The sequence below is a fragment of the Candoia aspera genome, chromosome 1 (genome assembly GCF_035149785.1).
Source record: "Candoia aspera isolate rCanAsp1 chromosome 1, rCanAsp1.hap2, whole genome shotgun sequence".
Lineage (NCBI taxonomy): Eukaryota > Metazoa > Chordata > Lepidosauria > Squamata > Boidae > Candoia > Candoia aspera.
The window spans coordinates 19,086,333-19,105,575 of NC_086153.1; the positions used below are offsets into that span (position 1 = coordinate 19,086,333).

At 42.5% G+C, this 19,243-nt stretch overlaps 1 protein-coding gene across 1 annotated transcript in view; it reads right to left on the reverse strand.

The window, feature by feature from the left end:
* The window catches only part of TSPOAP1 (TSPO associated protein 1), a 73,048-nt gene that overhangs the window by 17,826 nt on the left and 35,979 nt on the right, over window positions 1–19,243 (reverse strand). The window contains exons 12-20 of the mRNA XM_063291110.1: window positions 17,146–17,353; window positions 15,023–15,264; window positions 13,286–13,395; window positions 10,554–10,663; window positions 8,822–9,643; window positions 7,319–7,470; window positions 5,965–6,498; window positions 1,229–1,552; window positions 455–661 (exon numbers count right to left, since the gene is read on the reverse strand). Of these exons, the coding sequence (XP_063147180.1) occupies window positions 455–661; window positions 1,229–1,552; window positions 5,965–6,498; window positions 7,319–7,470; window positions 8,822–9,643; window positions 10,554–10,663; window positions 13,286–13,395; window positions 15,023–15,264; window positions 17,146–17,353 (2,709 nt within the window). The remainder of the gene's footprint in view (window positions 1–454; window positions 662–1,228; window positions 1,553–5,964; window positions 6,499–7,318; window positions 7,471–8,821; window positions 9,644–10,553; window positions 10,664–13,285; window positions 13,396–15,022; window positions 15,265–17,145; window positions 17,354–19,243) is intronic.

Consider the following 19,243-nt stretch of genomic DNA (forward strand, 5'->3'; position numbering starts at 1 on the left):
TGAGGAAGGCTGGAATACAGTCCAAAGCTAAGGAAGGAGATTTTGGGGAACTCCATGAATGTTTTGGGGAAACTCTATGAATGTTGCCTTGACTGATACAATGAAAGAAAAAGTCCATACAAACATAGAGAAGAATACATAACTCTTTTCAGGCAGAGGGCTATGGGGTCAGGACAAAAACAAAATGTTACTGTACCTGATTTAATTTAATTTTAAAGCATAAGTTATTTCAAATTCAGTTAATGAAATGCAGTTAATACAACTGCTCCTGTGTATTTCCTCATTTCATCCCCTCTATATATTAAATATTATCAATCAGCAGCAATTTTTGGAGGTGCTCTGGGTTTTGGGCATATCAGGAATAAGCAAATAATCTTGTGAAGTGGTTTGAAGGGGTCGAGCAAATCTGCAACTCCTCCTTAAGTGCTTCATAAAAACAGTAAAATAAGAATACCTTGTCTCCATTTTCTCTGCTGCAATATTCACTTGGATTCCATTTCAACTCCCCTGGCCTACCAGAAGTTGGTTTCTCTTCTTCTTCCTCCTCCTTGTCCTCCTCTTCCTCCTCTTCTTCCGTAATATCAGAAAGGTCAGAACCACGACTGTGGTCAGTTAGAAGATTCAGTGGACGATTTCCTGGATCTGACCTTTTCTCTCCTTGCTAAAGAAATGTAAGAGGATAGACTTATTAGTCAAAAATTGAATGCTGTAATTTCAGAACTGGGATGAATAACTGAGCCCATTCCCAAATCACCACTCTCATCTGAATGTATACCTTCAGATATGAAACTGTACTTACCCATTGGGTGACATTAATTTTAAAACTGATTTGGATGTTTTCAGAGGTATCTGCAGGGTATAGTAAAAAAAAACCCAAGATGGCAGCCATGATGGTGCAATACAGCTTTGATCACACCTTGACTTTTTTCATCGTAGCCTGTGGGCACCCTTGGATGTTTTGGCATGTATTATTTGAAGCAATTTTATTTTATCCTTTAGCCAAAAGGTTTCCCAGAAGGCTTGCAAAGATCAGAAAAAGGTAGCTCTTGGCTGATTTGGTTTTTAGCAGGCATCAGACAGGAAATGTTACAAACTGTTAATATAAACAATAACTACGTCTGCACGTTCACTCCCAATCATGAAAACTAGAGGGCACTGCAGTTTGTATGAAGTTATGAAATCACTCGGTTTTCTAAACAAAGTAGGCCTCTGATCAATGAATACAGACCTCTCTTCTGATCCTGGGCACCAGCTGAGAGGAATCATCTCTGGAGACTTCTTTCAGCAGCTTCATCCTCCCTGAAGACCCAGCTACAGGTTCTGGGGTTTGTCCTTCATGTTGGCCCACCTCCCTGGTGCCATCTTCTTCTTGCAAGGAAGGTCTGTCCATGGGTGGTATCTTTGGTTCCAGGGAGCTTTGACTGTTATCTAGCTCTCTTTCTGATGGTGCATTTGACTCCTGTTCTGCAGAGCAGATTTCACAGGTCTCCAGGCTACTAGTACTGTTGTCTGGGATGTCTGGCTCTTGTTCTGTAACTTTGAGCAGGAGCTCCTGGGAGTAAATTGTTGCAGCAGAAAGGAAGAGAGACATTATATATAAAAAGTGAAATTAGCAGTTGTGTATTTAGGTTTTTTTTCTAATTAGGTAGGGGGAATGAGAGAGAGACCTGCAGAATTAAAGAGAGAACATATCTCATCTAGTGGTTGGTGGGGGTTCATACTGCACCACTGGTTGGTTATTAGAGGAAAAAGCCAGTGTGAAGGAAAAAGGAAACCCAGTTGTCCATAAATAAAAAAAACCCTAAGATCGTGCTTCACACTAATAGACTTTTGTTTAACTGTGGTTTTGCTGAAGAAGCTAAGCCACTTGCTGTTGCTTCAGGATATACATTATGGATTGTGATTTGAACAGGTGTTCGTGGAACAGGATATATATAGCTTTACCGCTCTGCTCAGTACAAGATATGCAAGGACTGCTACCTAGGCAAAAGGGGCTGAAACATCTTTTAAATCATGAGAAATGAGGGAATATTTAGAAGTAGCTCAGATAGACACCTACCTGATTCACTGGAGTATAAGAAATGGAGGAGGTACAGCACCATCAGATTTACAAGATTTTGTTATTATTTTTGTTGTTGTTTACTCGTTTAGTCGCTTCCGACTCTTCGTGACTTCATGGACCAGCCCACGCCAGAGCTTCCTGTCGGTCGTCAACATCCCCAGCTCCCCCAGGGACGAGTCCGTCACCTCTAGAATATCATCCATCCATCTTGCCCTTGGTCGGCCCCTCTTCCTTTTGCCTTCCACTCTCCCTAGCATCAGCATCTTCTCCAGGGTGTCCTGTCTTCTCATTATGTGGCCAAAGTATTTCAGTTTTGCCTTTAATATCATTCCCTCAAGTGAGGAGTCTGGCTTTATTTCCTGGAGGATGGACTGGTTTGATCTTCTTGCAGTCCAAGGCACTCTCAGAATTTTCCTCCAACACCACAGTTCAAAAGCATCGATCTTCCTTCGCTCAGCCTTCCTTATGGTCCAGCTCTCGCAGCCATATGTTACTACAGGGAACACCATTGCTTTAACTATGCGGGCCTTTGTTGTCAGTGTGATGTCTCTGCTCTTAACTATTTTATCGAGATTTGTCATTGCTCTTCTCCCAAGGATTAAGCGTCTTCTGATTTCCTGACTGCAGTCAGCATCTGCAGTAATCTTTGCACCTAGGAATACAAAGTCTTTCACTGCTTCTACATTTTCTCCCTCTATTTGCCAGTTATCAATCAAGCTGGTTGCCATAATCTTGGTTTTTTTGAGGTTTAGCTGCAAGCCAGCTTTTGCACTTTCTTCTTTCACCTTCATCATAAGGCTCCTCAGTTCCTCTTCACTTTCAGCCATCAAAGTGGTATCATCTGCATATCTGAGATTGTTAATGTTTCTTCCAGCGATTTTAACTCCAGCCTTGGATTCCTCAAGGCCAGCTTGTCGCATGATGTGTTCTGCGTACAAGTTGAATAGGTAGGGTGAGAGTATACAGCCCTGCCGTACTCCTTTCCCAATCTTAAACCAGTCCGTTGTTCCGTGGTCTGTTCTTACTGTTGCTACTTGGTTGTTATACAGATTCTTCAGGAGGCATACAAGATGACTTGGTATCCCCATACCACTAAGAACTTGCCACAATTTGTTATGGTCCACACAGTCAAAGGCTTTAGAATAGTCAATAAAACAGAAATAGATGTTTTTCTGAAACTCCCTGGCTTTTTCCATTATCCAGCGGATATTGGCAATTTGGTCTCTAGTTCCTCTGCCTTTTCTAAACCCAGCCTGTACATCTGGCAATTCTCGCTCCATGAACTGCTGAAGTCTACCTTGCAGGATCTTGAGCATTACCTTACTGGCATGTGAAATGAGTGCCACTGTTCGATAGTTTGAACATTCTTTAGTGTTTCCCTTTTTTGGTATGGGGATATAAGTTGATTTTTTCCAATCTGATGGCCATTCTTGTGTTTTCCAAATTTGCTGGCATATAGCATGCATTACCTTGACAGCATCATCTTGCAAGATTTTGAACAGTTCAGCTGGGATGCCGTCGGATCCTGCTGCCTTGTTATTAGCAATGCTTCTTAAGGCCCACTCAACCTCACTCTTCAGGATGTCTGGCTCTAGCTCACTGACCACACCGTCAAAGCTATCCCCGATATTGTTATCCTTCCTATACAGGTCTTCTGTATATTCTTGCCACCTTTTCTTGATCTCTTCTTCTTCTGTTAGGTCCTTGCCATCTTTGTTTTTGATCATACCCATTTTTGCCTGGAATTTACCTCCAATGTTTCTAATTTTCTGGAAGAGGTCTCTTGTCCTTCCTATTCTATTGTCTTCTTCCACTTCCGCGCATTGCTTGTTTAAAAATAATTCCTTATCTCTTCTGGCTAACCTCTGGAATTTTGCATTTAATTGGGCATATCTCCCCCTATCGCTGTTGCCTTTTGCTTTCCTTCTTTCTTGGGCTACTTCTAGTGTCTCAGCAGACAGCCATTTTGCCTTCTTGGTTTTCTCTTTCTTTGGGATGTATTTTGTTGCCGCCTCCTGAACAATGCTGCCAACTTCTGTCCAGAGTTCTTCCGGGACCCTATCTACTAAGTCCAGTCCCTTAAATCTATTCTTCACCTCCACTGCATATTCCTGAGGGATATTAGTGAGCTCATATCTAGCTGATCTGTGGGTCTTCCATAATCTCTTTAGTCTGATCCTAAATTGTGCAAGAAGTAGTTCATGGTCTGAACTACAGTCAGCTCCAGGCCTAGTTTTTACCGACTGTACAGATGTCCGCCACCTTTGGCTGCAAAGGATGTAATCAATCTGATTTCGGTGTTGTCCATCTGGTGAAGTCCATGTGTAAAGCCGTCTCTTAGGTTGTTGGAAGAGAGTGTTTGTTATGCAGAGTGAATTGTCTTGGCAAAATTCTATCAGCCTATGTCCTGCTTCGTTTTGTTCTCCCAGGCCATACTTACCTGTAATTCGAGGTATCATTTGACTGCCCACCTTAGCATTCCAGTCTCCTGTGATGAAAATAACATCTCTTTTAGGCGTGTTGTCCAGTAGGTGCTGCAGATCCTCATAGAACTGCTCTACTTCAGCTTCTTCAGCATTTGTGGTTGGGGCGTATATTTGGATCACTGTGATGTTAGATGGCTTGCCCTGAATTCGAATTGAGATCATTCTGTCGTTTTTGGGGTTGTATCCAAGCACTGCTTTAGCCACTTTACTATTAATTATGAAGGCTACTCCATTTCTTCTGTGGTCCTCTTGTCCACAGTAGTAGATCTGGTGGTCATTTGATGTGAAGTGGCCCATTCCAGTCCATTTCAGTTCACTGACGCCCAGAATGTCTATCTTTAATCTTGACATCTCACCAATAACTACATCCAATTTGCCCTGGCTCATAGATCTTACATTCCAGGTTCCAATGGTGTGTTGATCCTTAGAACATCGGATTCGCCGTTCACCACCAGCACCGTCGGCCGCTAACCGTCCTTTCGGCTTTGAGCTAGCTGCGTCATCACGACTGGGGCTAGTTGAGCTCATCCTCTGTTCCTCCCCAGTAGCATTTTGACCATCTTCCGACCTGGGGGTCTCATCTTCCGATGGTATACCGACATATCTCTGGTTGTACTGATCCATTTAGTTTTCACGGCAAGAATACTGGGGTGGGTTGCCATTACCTTCCCCAGGGATCGCATTTAGTCTGACCTCTCTGTCATGACCTTCCCATCTTGGGTGGCCCTTCACGGTTTAGCTCATGGCATCATTGAGGTGCTCAAGCTCCAGCACCACAACAAGGTAACGATCCTTTGCGGAGTTTGTTATTATAGCCAATCTCAATAAAAGTAGTTTCAGCCTTCCTGTGGACCTGTAGTCTGGTCTGTCTAGTGGGGCTGACAATAGGTTAGTTGAAAAGAGCTGGATTCACATATGACTCTAAGCTATGTTTCGGTTTGTTTATTTATTTGTTTGTTTATTTATTTAAATGTATTGGCCACCCAACTCCAAAAGACTCTGGGTGGCATACAAAACTAGAAAAAAGACATAAAAACAGCTAAAAAATGAAATCCTTGCCTTGTGAATCCAGATACTGACTTGTAAATCATGTTTTTCAGCTTTGTAAATTGTGTTCTATCTGGGTTAAGACAAATCATGATAAAATTGTGGCTTAGTGCAATATATGAACTGAGCTAGTGACTGGCCCAAGGTTACTTCATCAACTTCAACGTTGAAGAAAACTTCAAACTCAGGTCTCCCCATTCAAAGTCCAAAATCCAGTGCTTTATCCATGAATAGCATAGTAGCTATTGTGGCATACTGTTGCCGGAAACACATTTATTTAGGTGTTCGTTGATTGTTCCCCATTCCCCAACCTCCAGCTAGAAAGACTGATTACTCTCAGTCATCCTCTCTCTCTTTCTTCACATTTACCTGGTTGTCTTCTCCAGATTCCTCCTGAACATCCTTTCTGAGCACAGCCAGATCTTCATTCGCCACACTGCCTGCAGGGGGCAGAAGATTATCCACTTCTTCTCTTGGAAGAGTTCTCAATTCTGGTGACATAGCCTGCAAGGGTGGTGTCAAGGGAGCCCTGACATTTGAGGATGTCTCTGAATGCATGTGGTCCCCAGCTTTTTCACTGCTGATGGTGGGCTGGGAGGTGAGTTTGGCAACTGAATTCTTAGTGGCAGAAGGCAGGTCTTTCCCTGGTGTCTGAGAGGTTCGTGTGACAACAGCCCGTGCTTCCCCACCCAGAAGCCGGGAGGGGAGACAGGTTACTTGAGATGCAGAAGAACGGTCTACTTCTTCCAACAACACTGAGGGGATCTGAGCTGACACAGAATCCACTGACTCTCCATAAAGAGACACAGTTCTCACAGACACTTCCCGACACAGCTGGAGGATCTGCAGCTGGGAAACCTCAATCAGGACACTACCAGCTGTTGGCGAGGTCACTTCCATCACCTGAAATAAGAGTAATTAAGATGAGTAAGTAGGAAGTTAGATAAAGGACAAGGGACCTTCTGCAAAGAAGGGTAGGGCTGTGCATTCTTACTGCTGAGCAAGGCCCCCCCTCTAAGTAGAAAGATGGGAGATAGTAATAAGGCAACGTATACATGGGTGTATGCAGTGAAAACAAGGATGGTTTATAAGGATAGAGAGGTATAGTCAGTGGTACTTGTGTAAGCTACATTTAGTTAAACTTTTTTTTCTCTTATCTCCTGCCATTAATTATTTTCGTTTACTACTTCTCTGTGTGTTGTGCACTTCACATAATGTTGCTTACCCCAGGGTTCCTCAACCTTGGCAACTCTCAGCTGTGTGGACTTCAACTCCCAGAATTGGTGGCTGGGGAATTCTGGGAGTTGAAGTCCGCACAGCTGAGAGTTGCCAAGGTTGAGGAACCCTGGCTTACCCCAAAAGGCAATAGTACAACGATCTTTAAGCCACACAGTGAGCCTTTTAATGAAGCATTACTGTATAAGACAAGCTGCAAACATTTTACATACGCAGCATTCCGACCTGTCTACCCTCTGTGCTAAAAGAATGTACAACGAAGGACTCTATTCGGAATAAAATCCAACCGATGAAGAACGATGGGTTGAAGCTGTAAGATGACAAGAGCAATGTTTCAGGTGATGTTTCAAGACTTGCAGCACAGGAAGAATACAAAACTGGGTCCTGGAGAAAATCCTGCCACTATTGGATTCTATTCATCCACGTGCCATGGATGGAAACGGTAGTCCTAGTTTTCTTCCAGCCATGCCCCAAACAAGCTTGGTACCTTTTGTCCGTCAGCATACACCGCATAGCCAGTGACACGCACTCCATTGGATGATCCTTCAGCATCAATGGTGACTGGCAACCAGCTGATGACCAGAATACCAGCTGTGGGGCCAGGGTCCACTCGGACATCCAGTGGAGCATCTGGAGACCCTGAAGAAAGAGTCAATGGCTATTTCTCCTGCAAAAACAGCAGCATGGTGCAACCAATTTGGCCCCAAAAGACTGTAGGAAGCTTGACCTAAGGACCTTAAGGCTGAAGGACCAGGGACAAAATCACCTCTCAGCCCAAAGGAGTAAGGTATATCAAGGTCCATGGGGAAGGAGTGAAAATTGAGGCTGAAGAGAAGGAGGGTTATAAGCAGAGTGTGATATTGGGGGGATGGGGATGGGACTGTCTTCACTAAAGTCTTTTAAGTAAGGGGCTTCAGCCCTAGAATTCATTTTTAGAGCACAAACTCACATTATTTCCGTTTTACAAAGTACCTTCCTCTCCTCACTTGCTAATTATAAGTAGTGCCTGTAACTCAGGAATTAGTACTTCTAAGCAATGAACATGATGTTTATAAAGGTTTGATCCTCAGTATCCTCACGGCAGAAGCCACAAACAGAGACTGTAGTTACATCCAGAAATTTAGTAACAGCCAGATTTGCAAAATACCCAGCGAAGTTAGTAGAACTCAAGAAGCCTGCTACTTACTATCTATGGACAGCACAAAACTGAGGTCATCGATGGGGTCCTTCCATGGGTCTCCTCTTTTAGAATTTTGTTGTTGTTCCTTAGAGTCAGTGTTGACTCCTGGTCACTGCCTGGACAAGTCCCTGCAGTTTTCTTGGCAAGGGTTTTTCAGAAGTGGTTTGCCATTGCCTCCTTCCCAGGGGTGAAAGAGAGTGACTGGCCCAGGGTCACCCAGCTGGCTTTGTGCCACGGTGGGACTAGAACTCACAGTCTCCTGGTTTCTAGCCTGGTGACTTAACCACTACGCTAAACTGGCTCTCTTCCTTTAGAAATTAGGTGAGTAATAATAGTATCAGGACACATTGTTAAGTAGCATCACAATTTGTGCCATTTTGAGATGCCATGCCAAGAGATTCATCATGTCTCATTTTCTACCTTGCACTATGTTATTCTTTAGGGCCAGAAATAACTAGACACAAGAAGCTTGACTTCTGGTGTCTTACATGGGTAACTCTATGCAGTGTTTTTTGGTATGACTTGGAAGTAGTTTCCTATTGCCTTCTTCCAAGTTTTTTTCCCCCAGTCCAGTAACATTGGACTTCCCATTATTAATCAGAGCCAACTTCCCTTAGCTTTCTAGATCAGTCAAGGTCAACTGAGTGTTGCCACATGATTGAGCAAAAGGATAAATGAGACTAGTAGTACCACTTTTTTGATTCTTGATATTCACCTGTCAATACAGGAAGACGTGGATGGAAAAAGTGCAGGGAAGAATCACCATTCTCCACTTCTCCAGAATCTCGGAAAGCTTGTATCTCTACTTACCTGCTGAAGATGTGGTGAATTGGATCTCTGTGGACATCACCTGATCTTCCATCTCTGGGGATGGTTTCCAGAAAGTCTCTTGAGGCTGGACGTGGACTGTGGCAACGTAGGAAGTGTTTGGGTTCAGGTTACGGAAAGTGTACCAATATATTCCAGCCTTCACTACATCACATGCTCCCCCGTTGAGGTATACAGTATGTGGGAAATTGCTGTTGCTTGGCATCCAGGAGAGCTCCACGGAGGTGGCCTTGACACTCCGCACTTGGAGCTGACTTGGAGCTAAGACAAAACCACACCCCACCAGGAACGTGCACTGCAGTCTGTCTGAGCTCCCTTTCTCTGAAATGCTTTGTATGGAGACACGATAGGCTTTTGTTTTCAAGTCCAGTTTCTCAATCATGGCCTTCATCTGGGAACTGGCCTTCACATTTTCCCGGAGTTCAGTGTCCACATAGACATTGTAGCTCTGGACATCCAAGCTGCTGCCATTAGGCACCAGTGGTGGATCCCATGTCACCAAGAGGCTAGAGCCAAACTGTTTGATTAGAGTCACCTTTCTGGGATAAGGCACTGCAATGGAAACACCTCCCTCTCCCTGGTCCCCTTCTAGCCTAGAGGGAGCTGTGCTGGCATTGAGCTCCTCCGATGAATAGTCACTTCTCTCTCCGCTGCTGATGCTTGTACTGAGAAAACTCTGCTCGAGAGGTGAGCTTTGGGAGAGATCATGGAGTTCCTGAGGCAAGAAAGTAACCAGGTCATCGTCTGCAAGTCGCTCCACAAAGTTGGAGGGGACAAGGCCTCTCCGGCCATCCATCAATTCCCCTGCAGATGAATATAACAACATGAGAGATCAGAAGATCTGTTGCCTCAGATGAAATCACTTGAGCCCCCAGCATCCTCTTTCCAGCACATGCTATCCAGAATGTATTGTCAAAACCACTTCTCCTGGCTTGGATAAAAATTGGTGTGTCCTCCCTGCAAGATTTTGTTTGCGATTAGAAAAACAGGAAGACTGGATCCTTGAGGTTATCTGACCAGACTTTGAGTTCTATATGTTTCTAGCTATCCAATTATAGCCAGAAATGGCAGCCCAGCATATAGGCATACTAAAAGTATCTGACTGATAAATACCATTGGGCTGAGAGAGAGTGACAGGCCAAAAGTTATCCAATGATCTTCCATAACTGAAGGGGGACTAGAACATGGGTCTCCCTGCTCCAAGTCCGACATCTTAACCACATTAGCCCTCTTTTATTGTGCTGACTTTATTACTGTAAACCACTCAGATTCAGTTGAGGCCTACAGTACGTAAAATTAATTTTTCAAAAATTAATTTTACCTACTGTAAAATCAATTGAAAAATGTTAACAGTAAGATTGAATTGAACTGAACTGTCAAACTGAATTGAACTGTAAAATTGTAACTGTAAAATTGAATAATGTTTACTGTAAAATTTTTGAAAAATCAATTTTCTCCCTTTTTTTACATTCAAAATTCTTACAAAGAGGATATGAAAGTCATCAATTATATGATCATCTCCTGTTCTTAGGATTGGCACATCTCCTGCTGATGGCTGAATTCCTGTTAAAAGCACCCAACTTCTCCCAAGTCTTATTATTGACATCATCTTAAATGTATTATAGCCACCCACTCCCATAGACTAGGCTATTTTGATGAGTTGTTCTGTGCCATGCCTCCTTTACAACTCCATTTTTTTTCATGCATTTTATACCTTCAAAAAAGCCATCTTCATCCATTTCTCCATAGACATAAATATACTCGCCAGCCGTAAGTGGAAGTTCAGCCTCAGGATTCTCATTGGGGCCATCAAAAGGATTGTAGCTGAAATGAATGTAAGAAGAATGATTTGAAGTTTGATAGGTCAAGAAGGAAACTCACTAGCTAGCCACTGCCTGAATCTGCTTCTTAAATGAGGATGGCAGGGGAACTTTCTGCAAAGATATACTAGCAGAGCAAAGAGGACGCACGTAACTCAATGCTAAGAATGAAGAGTTTTTTCCATGTGTTCCTGTATTGTGGCTTTGGCTTTTCTACTCTATGCCACCTTCCTCGTAATTTTCATTTTAAATTAAGGGAATATCTAACATTAATTTCAAAATGAGAGTTTGTGCAGATTGCTTTACAGTTCCACTGCAACTCACTTGTATTTTTTTCTCCTTTCACTGTTACTTGTGTACAGCTGTATACTAAAAAATGCTGCACCCAAATTAAAAAAAAAACTCAGTGGAATTATATATATGGCTGCCTAAGATTATTTTTGTGCAGAATTTAGTCATGCAGTTCTATGTGTTTGTGCACTGATAAAAAGGTTAATCTTAGGAATCAAGCCTGCTTTTTTGCGCTCTATTACTGATGAGGATGTTGATTCTGCAAAAGAGGATAAAAGAACACTAAGTGACAAAACTGAAATTTGGACAAACTGTACATGGAGGAATTCTCCATAATTTATTTATTTATTTAAATTTATATCACCGCCCATCTCCCCCAACGGGGACTCTGGGCGGTTTACAATAAAAGTAATAATAAGAATATAAAAACCTAAATTACAATCTAAAAGCATAAATAAGACAATAAATATAAAATCCAAGATGAGATAAAATCAAAATTAATAAGGGGTGCTATGGTGCCAACCACCCCAGGTGGAGCTGTTACCCTCCCCATCCCAAGCAAGGCAGAAGAACCAGGTCTTCAATTTCTTCTGGAAGGCTGGGAGCGAGGAAACCATCTCAGCTCCAGGGGCAAGATATTCTAAAGGGCGGGCGCCACTGCAGAGAAGGCCCACCTCCTGGACCCCTCCTGGACTTCACATAACATGTGAAAATGAACATAGGGACCAAAGGAGAAATCCAAACGCACTGGCTACAGTTCAGAAAGAAGATCAGATCATTCAGAATTCCAAGAATTTGGCCATCTTACAACTGCCAGATTAATACCTAAACCGAATTCCTATAAATAACATGTGAGTTAGAGAGCAGCATGTATGAAAATTCCTTCTGCAGCATTGCCTGGTCTATCCTCCCTGTTTATTATTCACACAAACTGGCCACAATACTCCTGCTCAAAACAAGATAAAAAAAGATCAAGGTGAAGAGTGAAAAGGAATAGCCAGTTTAAATCTCTGATGCATGAGAATAGATCTTATCCACTAATCTCCTAGACATTTCAGTTTCTACAATCCAAGTTGAAGTCTGCCTATAAGTAACTGCAGATCAAATGCCCCGGATGTCAGTAGAAGATATTTTGAACTGAATGGATGACATCTTCAGAATCATTGACCAATATGATCTGGATGATATTCATTCCTGCTTTGAGATAAACCTGGCAACTAGGAAAACGTTGAGAAAAACCATACAGACATACCCTCCCCCTGTGCCAGGCTATCCCCTTTAAGGGTAAAACATTACAGTACACAAAGTGCGGATAAAAAGTAAGAAAGAGTTATTAAGACAGAAGGTAAGAGAAAAGGAAAGGTAGCCTAACTAAATCTAGTTTGCCATACTATTCACTACACCTCCTTATACTTTTCTATCTTTGCAAACCATCCCTGCCTCTACCATTTCCATACATTGCTTTTTTCCCCTGTAAACTTCTCATCTCTCTTTTTTGAGGATATCAATTCCATCCAACCATAAGTTCATCCATTTCCCCTTCTTCTCTTTCTTCATATATTCATTTTGCAATTCACTCTTCATTCTCTTGATATGACTAAGCCACCTCAATATACAACATCATTTCATACTAGATGCTCATTTTTGTATTCAGTCCACATTGATTCAACAGCTATTCAGACCCTATGCTTGTTCTATCACACACAGTTCTTAATTAACACATTCCCACTGCATTCCATTTTCTCCATCCATTTTCCCACCTTCAATCAACATTCTATCAAGATACACAAATTCATCTACGTAGCCTTGTATTTCTCTTTTCATGTATAACTGGCAATTGTTCATTGCATTTTCTCACCAAACACAACTTCATCAGTCTCTTGACCAGGGTTTCTCAACCAGGGTTCTGTGGAACCCTAGGGTTCCACAAGAGGTCACCAGGGGTTCCCTGGAGATCACAATTTATTTAAAAATTATTTCAAATTCAGGCAACTTCACATTAAAGAGGTAAGTTTCATTCTTTATTCTGACAGGCATCTAGACAGGCCTACCCATGAAACAAATATAATAATTTTGTAACTTCTGGCCTATATTTGAGCCTGAATATGCAGGGGTTCCCTGAGGTCTGAGAAATATTTCAAAGATTCCTTGAGGGTCAAAAGGTTCAAAAAGGTTGCTCTAGATACAATAATTTTCCCATCTACTGTATATATTGCATCATACAATCTAACATTTGCTACAAATCATTTGGGTTCCTAGCTAACAGCACAGTATCGTCTACAAATGAAAGTGCATGCACATTCACATCACAATAGGCTTCTTTATACAACCCTACCTATATCGAGCCAAGAAGACCTGAAGTTTCACTGGATCATGGTTCTCCTGCTCTGGTACCAATGAGATGCTGTCAATGTCCAGTTCTTCCATTTCACTGGCAGTATCCACCTAAGAAAAGGAAGCAAACGATGAAAAGGTTATTTGCAGAAAATGCTTAATTAAGGCAAGTAAAGGCTTAATGGCAAACTTCATTAGTTTTAACCTTGAACTATTTGTTGTAATGATTCAGCATGTTGTAAAAACCAAGCCCACTTGGTTATTTTGCAGTTCAGTGTATTATACAAACCCACAATATAGGCTAATTTAGTAGCCAAGTTTAGCATGTTGTATGAATCTAGCCAAGAAGTATTTGCCAGTTATGGGAAGGGCAGAGTAGGGCAGCTACCTCTTTTGAACCATCTCGTCAATGTTAATCACCATGCGAAGATCTAAGTTGGCTTCTTCCATCTTCTGACCAAGACAGGTAACCTGTGGCCACTGGCCAAATTCTTTGCAACTCTCTGCCTCATTTCCAGAGACAACCTCACCCCTTTCCCTAAGTCAGGCTAACTTCATTTTTGCTATTTTTCCACCAGTAAACAAAACCTTTCTTATTCAAACACCTCTTTAGCTTGTCTGGAGATTTGCTGCTGAGTTGGCTAAGTGATACCTTTAAAAAAAATGTTTAACAGTGTTTTAATTAGGCTGTAAATTTTAAATTAGCCTTTTTTGTTTTATTTATTTTAATTTTATTCAATTCAGGTGCTGCCCAACTCCAAATCAACTCTATGTGGCTCACAACATTTTTTGTTGTTCTTGCCTATGATACTATTTATTGTTGGAAATATAGCCTGTACAGATGGAATAAACAGTAAATAGATACATTACAATAAATTAATTAATCTGTCCCCTGACATATTGTCTCCAATTCAGTGCAACTCCCCGAATACCCCAGTTGGGCCCATATTATTTGTTTAGTCAATGCACCCTTAATTATTTTCCCTTTCTAGGGAAACAAGCACTTGGTTAATAAAGTTACTAGCTGAAGCAGTGTTTCTCAACCTTGGCAACTTTAAGATGTGTGGACTTCAACTCCCAGAATTCCCCAGCCAGCATGGGAATTCTGGGAGTTGAAGTTCACACATCTTAAAGTTGCCAAGGTTGAGAAACACTGGACTGAAGGAACACTCCTTGTTTTGGTGCAAGGTAAGTCCCTAGTGTTCAAACCCATTGTGACCAGGGCTTGCAATTGTGCTGTTTCCATGGATGGGGAATTTCCATTTCAAGGCAGGTGCTCTCTCTAAAATGGATGAGCCATGGGGGGAGGAGTGGGGAGGGGAACACTCAAGCACCCTGGGGCTTCGCATGTCCTGCAAAAGAGGACTTAATCTGTCTGGACACTATCTCTTTGAGTAAAAATGCAAAAAAACAAAACACCAAACAAGGGTGAAAACACCTCCAAATGTCATATGCCAATTCATCCCTTGCAGAAGAGAAGGGAGATGTTTCTCTCTAACCTGCCCAGAAGGAAACAGATTGTTCCAGCTTGTCGTTGTTAATTATTTCTGGCCAGGTTTACTCTTGTTCATTTATCTGGGCTTATATGCTAGGCTATAGGATATAGGTATGCAAATGGTCAAAACAACACAGATCAATCTCAGGTGCATTTTATACTGTGAAGGGTTGGGAGATGGTCTCAACTGGCCGATGTTCTGAAATCAAAAGCTGGCAATTTTCTCTCACATCCATTACTGACCTCAGGAGTCGGGCAGGATTTGGGACTGTTGTGCATGGACTCGGATCTTGAGGAGCTGGACTGGACTTCCAACTTCCTGACTGCTTTTTTTGAGGCAACTGGAGGACTGCTTGTATCAGAACTTCGGGCCACAGGAGACACCACGGGATCCGTGAGCCGAGGTGCCATTGGGGAGAATCTTTCCACTTCTTCATCTTGAACTTTTCTACTGCTCCGAGGAGATACAGGGACAATTTCTGGATCTGAAACCAAACATTGTACGTTATGCCAGGCAGGGAGGCCAAGCAAAACTGTACAGGTCACAGAACTTTCAGGTTTAAATAGAGAAAAGAGCCACAAAGCTGGTATAAAACACCAACCTTCCCTTTGAGAAACAGTAAATTTGAACCACCTTTCTCTCTCCACCCCCCACTCCAACACACACATACACACGCCCCAGGAGACAGATGCAATTTTTATTTCTCTTTCAGAAGTTTCCCTCTGAGAAAATCTTAAATTTACTGCATAGATTTAAGCCCACTGTATAGACACATAGGCTGAATATTTTGAAAAACTGTAGACTCTCCAATTTACCCAGACCATACTTTATAAACAATCCAAGGGCTTCATGGATGCTAAAATGTTAGTTAAGAAAAGCAGAAGTCAAATCTATGACCTTTAAAATAGTGCTTAGGTGAGAAATTACCAGCCTGGGGTAAACACAGAGAAAACTTTCAGGATGGAACAAGAAACAAATTAAGCTATTTAAAGCTCCTCTCGTGTCCATATGAAATGCCTTTAGCAAAGGTTTCCTGTTCCCTGTCTGAATGAGTCACAATTCTGGGTTTCTTCCAATCAGCTTTCATTGGGTGGAGGAGTTCCATCGCTGAAGAGGGAACCAATCTCACCCAGTGCCAAGACGAAGCAGCATTAGGCACTCTGCCAATGACCTGGTTTGTCCCCTTTCCCAATGAGTCTCCACCAGGTTGGGAAAAACAGCCTTACCAAGCTTGGTTCATAGGGAAACAGTCCCCTTTAGAGGAGGCAACCTCCTGTGTTTCTGCTGTCCTCACCCAGAAGAAAACTACCTGATACCGAGAGTACTTCTTTACCAAAAATTTCTGCCAGCCTTGGGTGTCCCCCCATGCTATGGGCCTTCCAGAGTTTTTCATTCAGAAATTAATTACCTCGGCTGCTACTCTGGTGCAAAGGCAGCAAAGACAACTTTGAGATGTTTTATCCACAGCGACCAGGCAGGGATTCCCTACTAATAGGACCTCCTGGGCTCCTAGATTTTTCCATGATGGTTCACCCCTATTCTCCCATTGCTTTCTGACTGCTCTGAGGGATAATTCTGATGCACTAGAGAGTTGCTGGGGGGAGGGTGCCTATTTTGTTCCTTGCCACAAAAAGCAAACACGATGAAGAAAGAACAGAGAGTGGGGTGGGGTATCAGGTTTGTCAGTTTTTATTATTCTCCCTCTGGCTGCTTGGAAGGGAACACTGGCTGATTCACATGCAAGAAAGTGAGGACAATCATGGAGCACTGCAGAGCACTGCAAAAATTCTGATGATCTGGTGAAGCTGGTGGCTGTAATTGGATCACTAGTCTTTCTAGTTCTGTACCATCTAAACCATTCCCCATGGCTGGCTGGGGATTTCTGGGAGTTGAAGTCCACACATCTTAAAGTTGCCAGGGTTGAGAAACACTGATCTGAACTGACCAGCAGCAGTTTTTTGGCAAGATCTTTTCTTGAGTCTACTTGGAGAAGTTGTGGATTGAATGGAGGACCTTTTGTATAAAACAATGTGGTCCAGTATGAACTACAGCCTCTTCTTCAGGTTATGACTAAGATCAATCTAAATAATTAAAACATCCTTCCCCAGTCTGGCACCCACCAGATGGTTTTGACTATAACTGTCAGGATTCCAAGCCAGCAAGGCCACATTGATAAGAAATTTTGATAATCATGGTCTAACACATTTGGAGGAAAGCAAGCATTACATCTGGCACCCTACAAAATATGTAGGATGAGAGGTATGTTGAAAGATTTTTAGATGACTTCTTGCTTCCCCTTCTTAATTATTCTGTTGTCCACAAGACAATCAAAGAAACATGCAAGGGGGCTCATCTATATTATCACCTTTCTGCCTGAGGCCATCTGAGAGCTGTTGAGAACTCTGGCAAGTAGCAAAGGCAACCTCTGAAGTCACAAGGGAGGAACAGGAAGAGGAGGAGGACGGAAGACCTATTTTCCCGGTTTGGAGGCGAAATCGACTGAGCTCCTGAGAGAGGAAGTTAAATTGTTCTGTGTGGCTTCGACACTGGTTCTCCAACTCTCTCACACGGGCCTGCGTTGCAAAGAAAGAACGTTAGCTACAGCTGAATGCAGATCTTAGAAACACAAAAAGAAGAGATTTTAATGGCGCAAAGGAAGGTGGTACATCCTGCAGGTTCACCATGGCCCACTGACAGAAAATGCCCCCCTCATTCTAAGTGGGCTTCATTCAGAACTCTCAGCATTACTCAGTTCTGGCTGGGTAATTATGGAAGCTATGATCACGTGTCTACAACCTGCCAAGATGGGAGAGGTTAGCCTAGAGGAGCATTTCTCAACCTTGGCAGCTTGAAGATATGTGGACTGGATAAGTCCCAGAATTCCCCAGCCATATGCTGGCTAGGGAATTCTGGGAGTTGAAATCCACACATCTTCAAGCTGCCAAGTTGAGAAATACTGGCCTAGAGTTTGCCTAGGGGCGTTGATTGATTGATTGATTTGTTGTTCCTGAGTATTGCATTTCAGGTGGATTACATGATAATTCCCCAGCCAGTGGGTCCTAGGGTGCTGGAAGGCTGAGTTTCATGATGCGGCTTCTTTGCTCAGCATACAATATCATATTATACTGGTCCTGCAGGTGCTGGCTCTAGTTTCCTGTTTGTTTCTGGAGGCAGCTTAAAGTGTTGGTGGTATCTCAGCAACCCACTCCTCCTATACGAGTTTGCCTGCTCCTTAAGGTCAATGGAGAGACCTTCTCCATTTCCCAGCAGTGGCAGAAGTGCATTTGGGTGGGACAAGTGGAAGAGCCTTCTTTGGGACCAGACCTAAATTCTGGAATTTGCATCCTCAGGAAACCAGGCTGGCACCTTCTCTGATAGTGAATACCTTCCTTTTTGGAGCAAGGCATTTTCTTCATAAGCAACATGAATTTTAGAAGGTGCTGTTTTCTGCCTCTGCCTGATATATCTATATCTACTGTATATCTATATCCATCTATCTATATCATCATCTATTTACACATTTTGTAATTGTTTTTGGAAATGTTTTCAGCACTATCTTTGCTTTTGATTAGAGGAAAACTTCCGGTAACATTTGGGGGGATGGATGAGTCAGTTTTAGAAGGCAGCTGTGTGCTGGACTGTGGGATAAATCTGTATGTGCAAAGATCAGCCATCCCAGCTCAACACAAGAGGAAACAGTGTGAAATGTTAGAACCCTGACAGAGGGGGAAGAATTGTGATTGCAAAGAGGCCAGGATGAAAAAAGCTGAACTCGTTTTCTTTTTCTTTCTGCAAAGGCCACTGAAAGAATGAAAGAATATGAAGAGGTTGGGTGGGAGTATTGCCTTCATGGCTATCAAGAGCCCAACTGCAGACTGAACAAGTGATTAATGACAATGACTAAAACACAAGACACAGGGTTTATCTTTCCCATCATACATTCGCCCCCACAATCCTTCTATGCTAACCACATCTACATTAGTAGTTGTCCTACAGAGCAATGCATGCACATTATCTCCCCTTCTGTGTGCCACAAAGAACAAGAGCAAGGAAGACTCCCCCCAGCCAAATATGTCTGGTTAATTGATGGATCCAGCATAAAAAAGGTGCATGAACTCAATTTAAGGATTCATGAAAAAAAAATCTACAGCCACAAGACAAGCAAGAGGGGAGACAAAACAATTTTCTGACTTCGAAGGAACAACAGATGCTTCTTGTTGGCTAAATTTTCAGTGAGATTCCCTTCAGACTGGAGAAGTCCCACAGGTAAAGCTTAACACATGGGATGGGTAGATGATAGCCTGGTAACAAAGAAAAGTAAGGTATGAAGAACCAGCAAGTTATAGTCAGTCTTGATTAGTTTATTGAACTAGAAATGGATGATCTGGGTTCATATCCCTGCTCAGTCACTAGACAACACTGGGGTATTGTCCCAGCCTATCCTATCTCACAAGGTTGTAAGT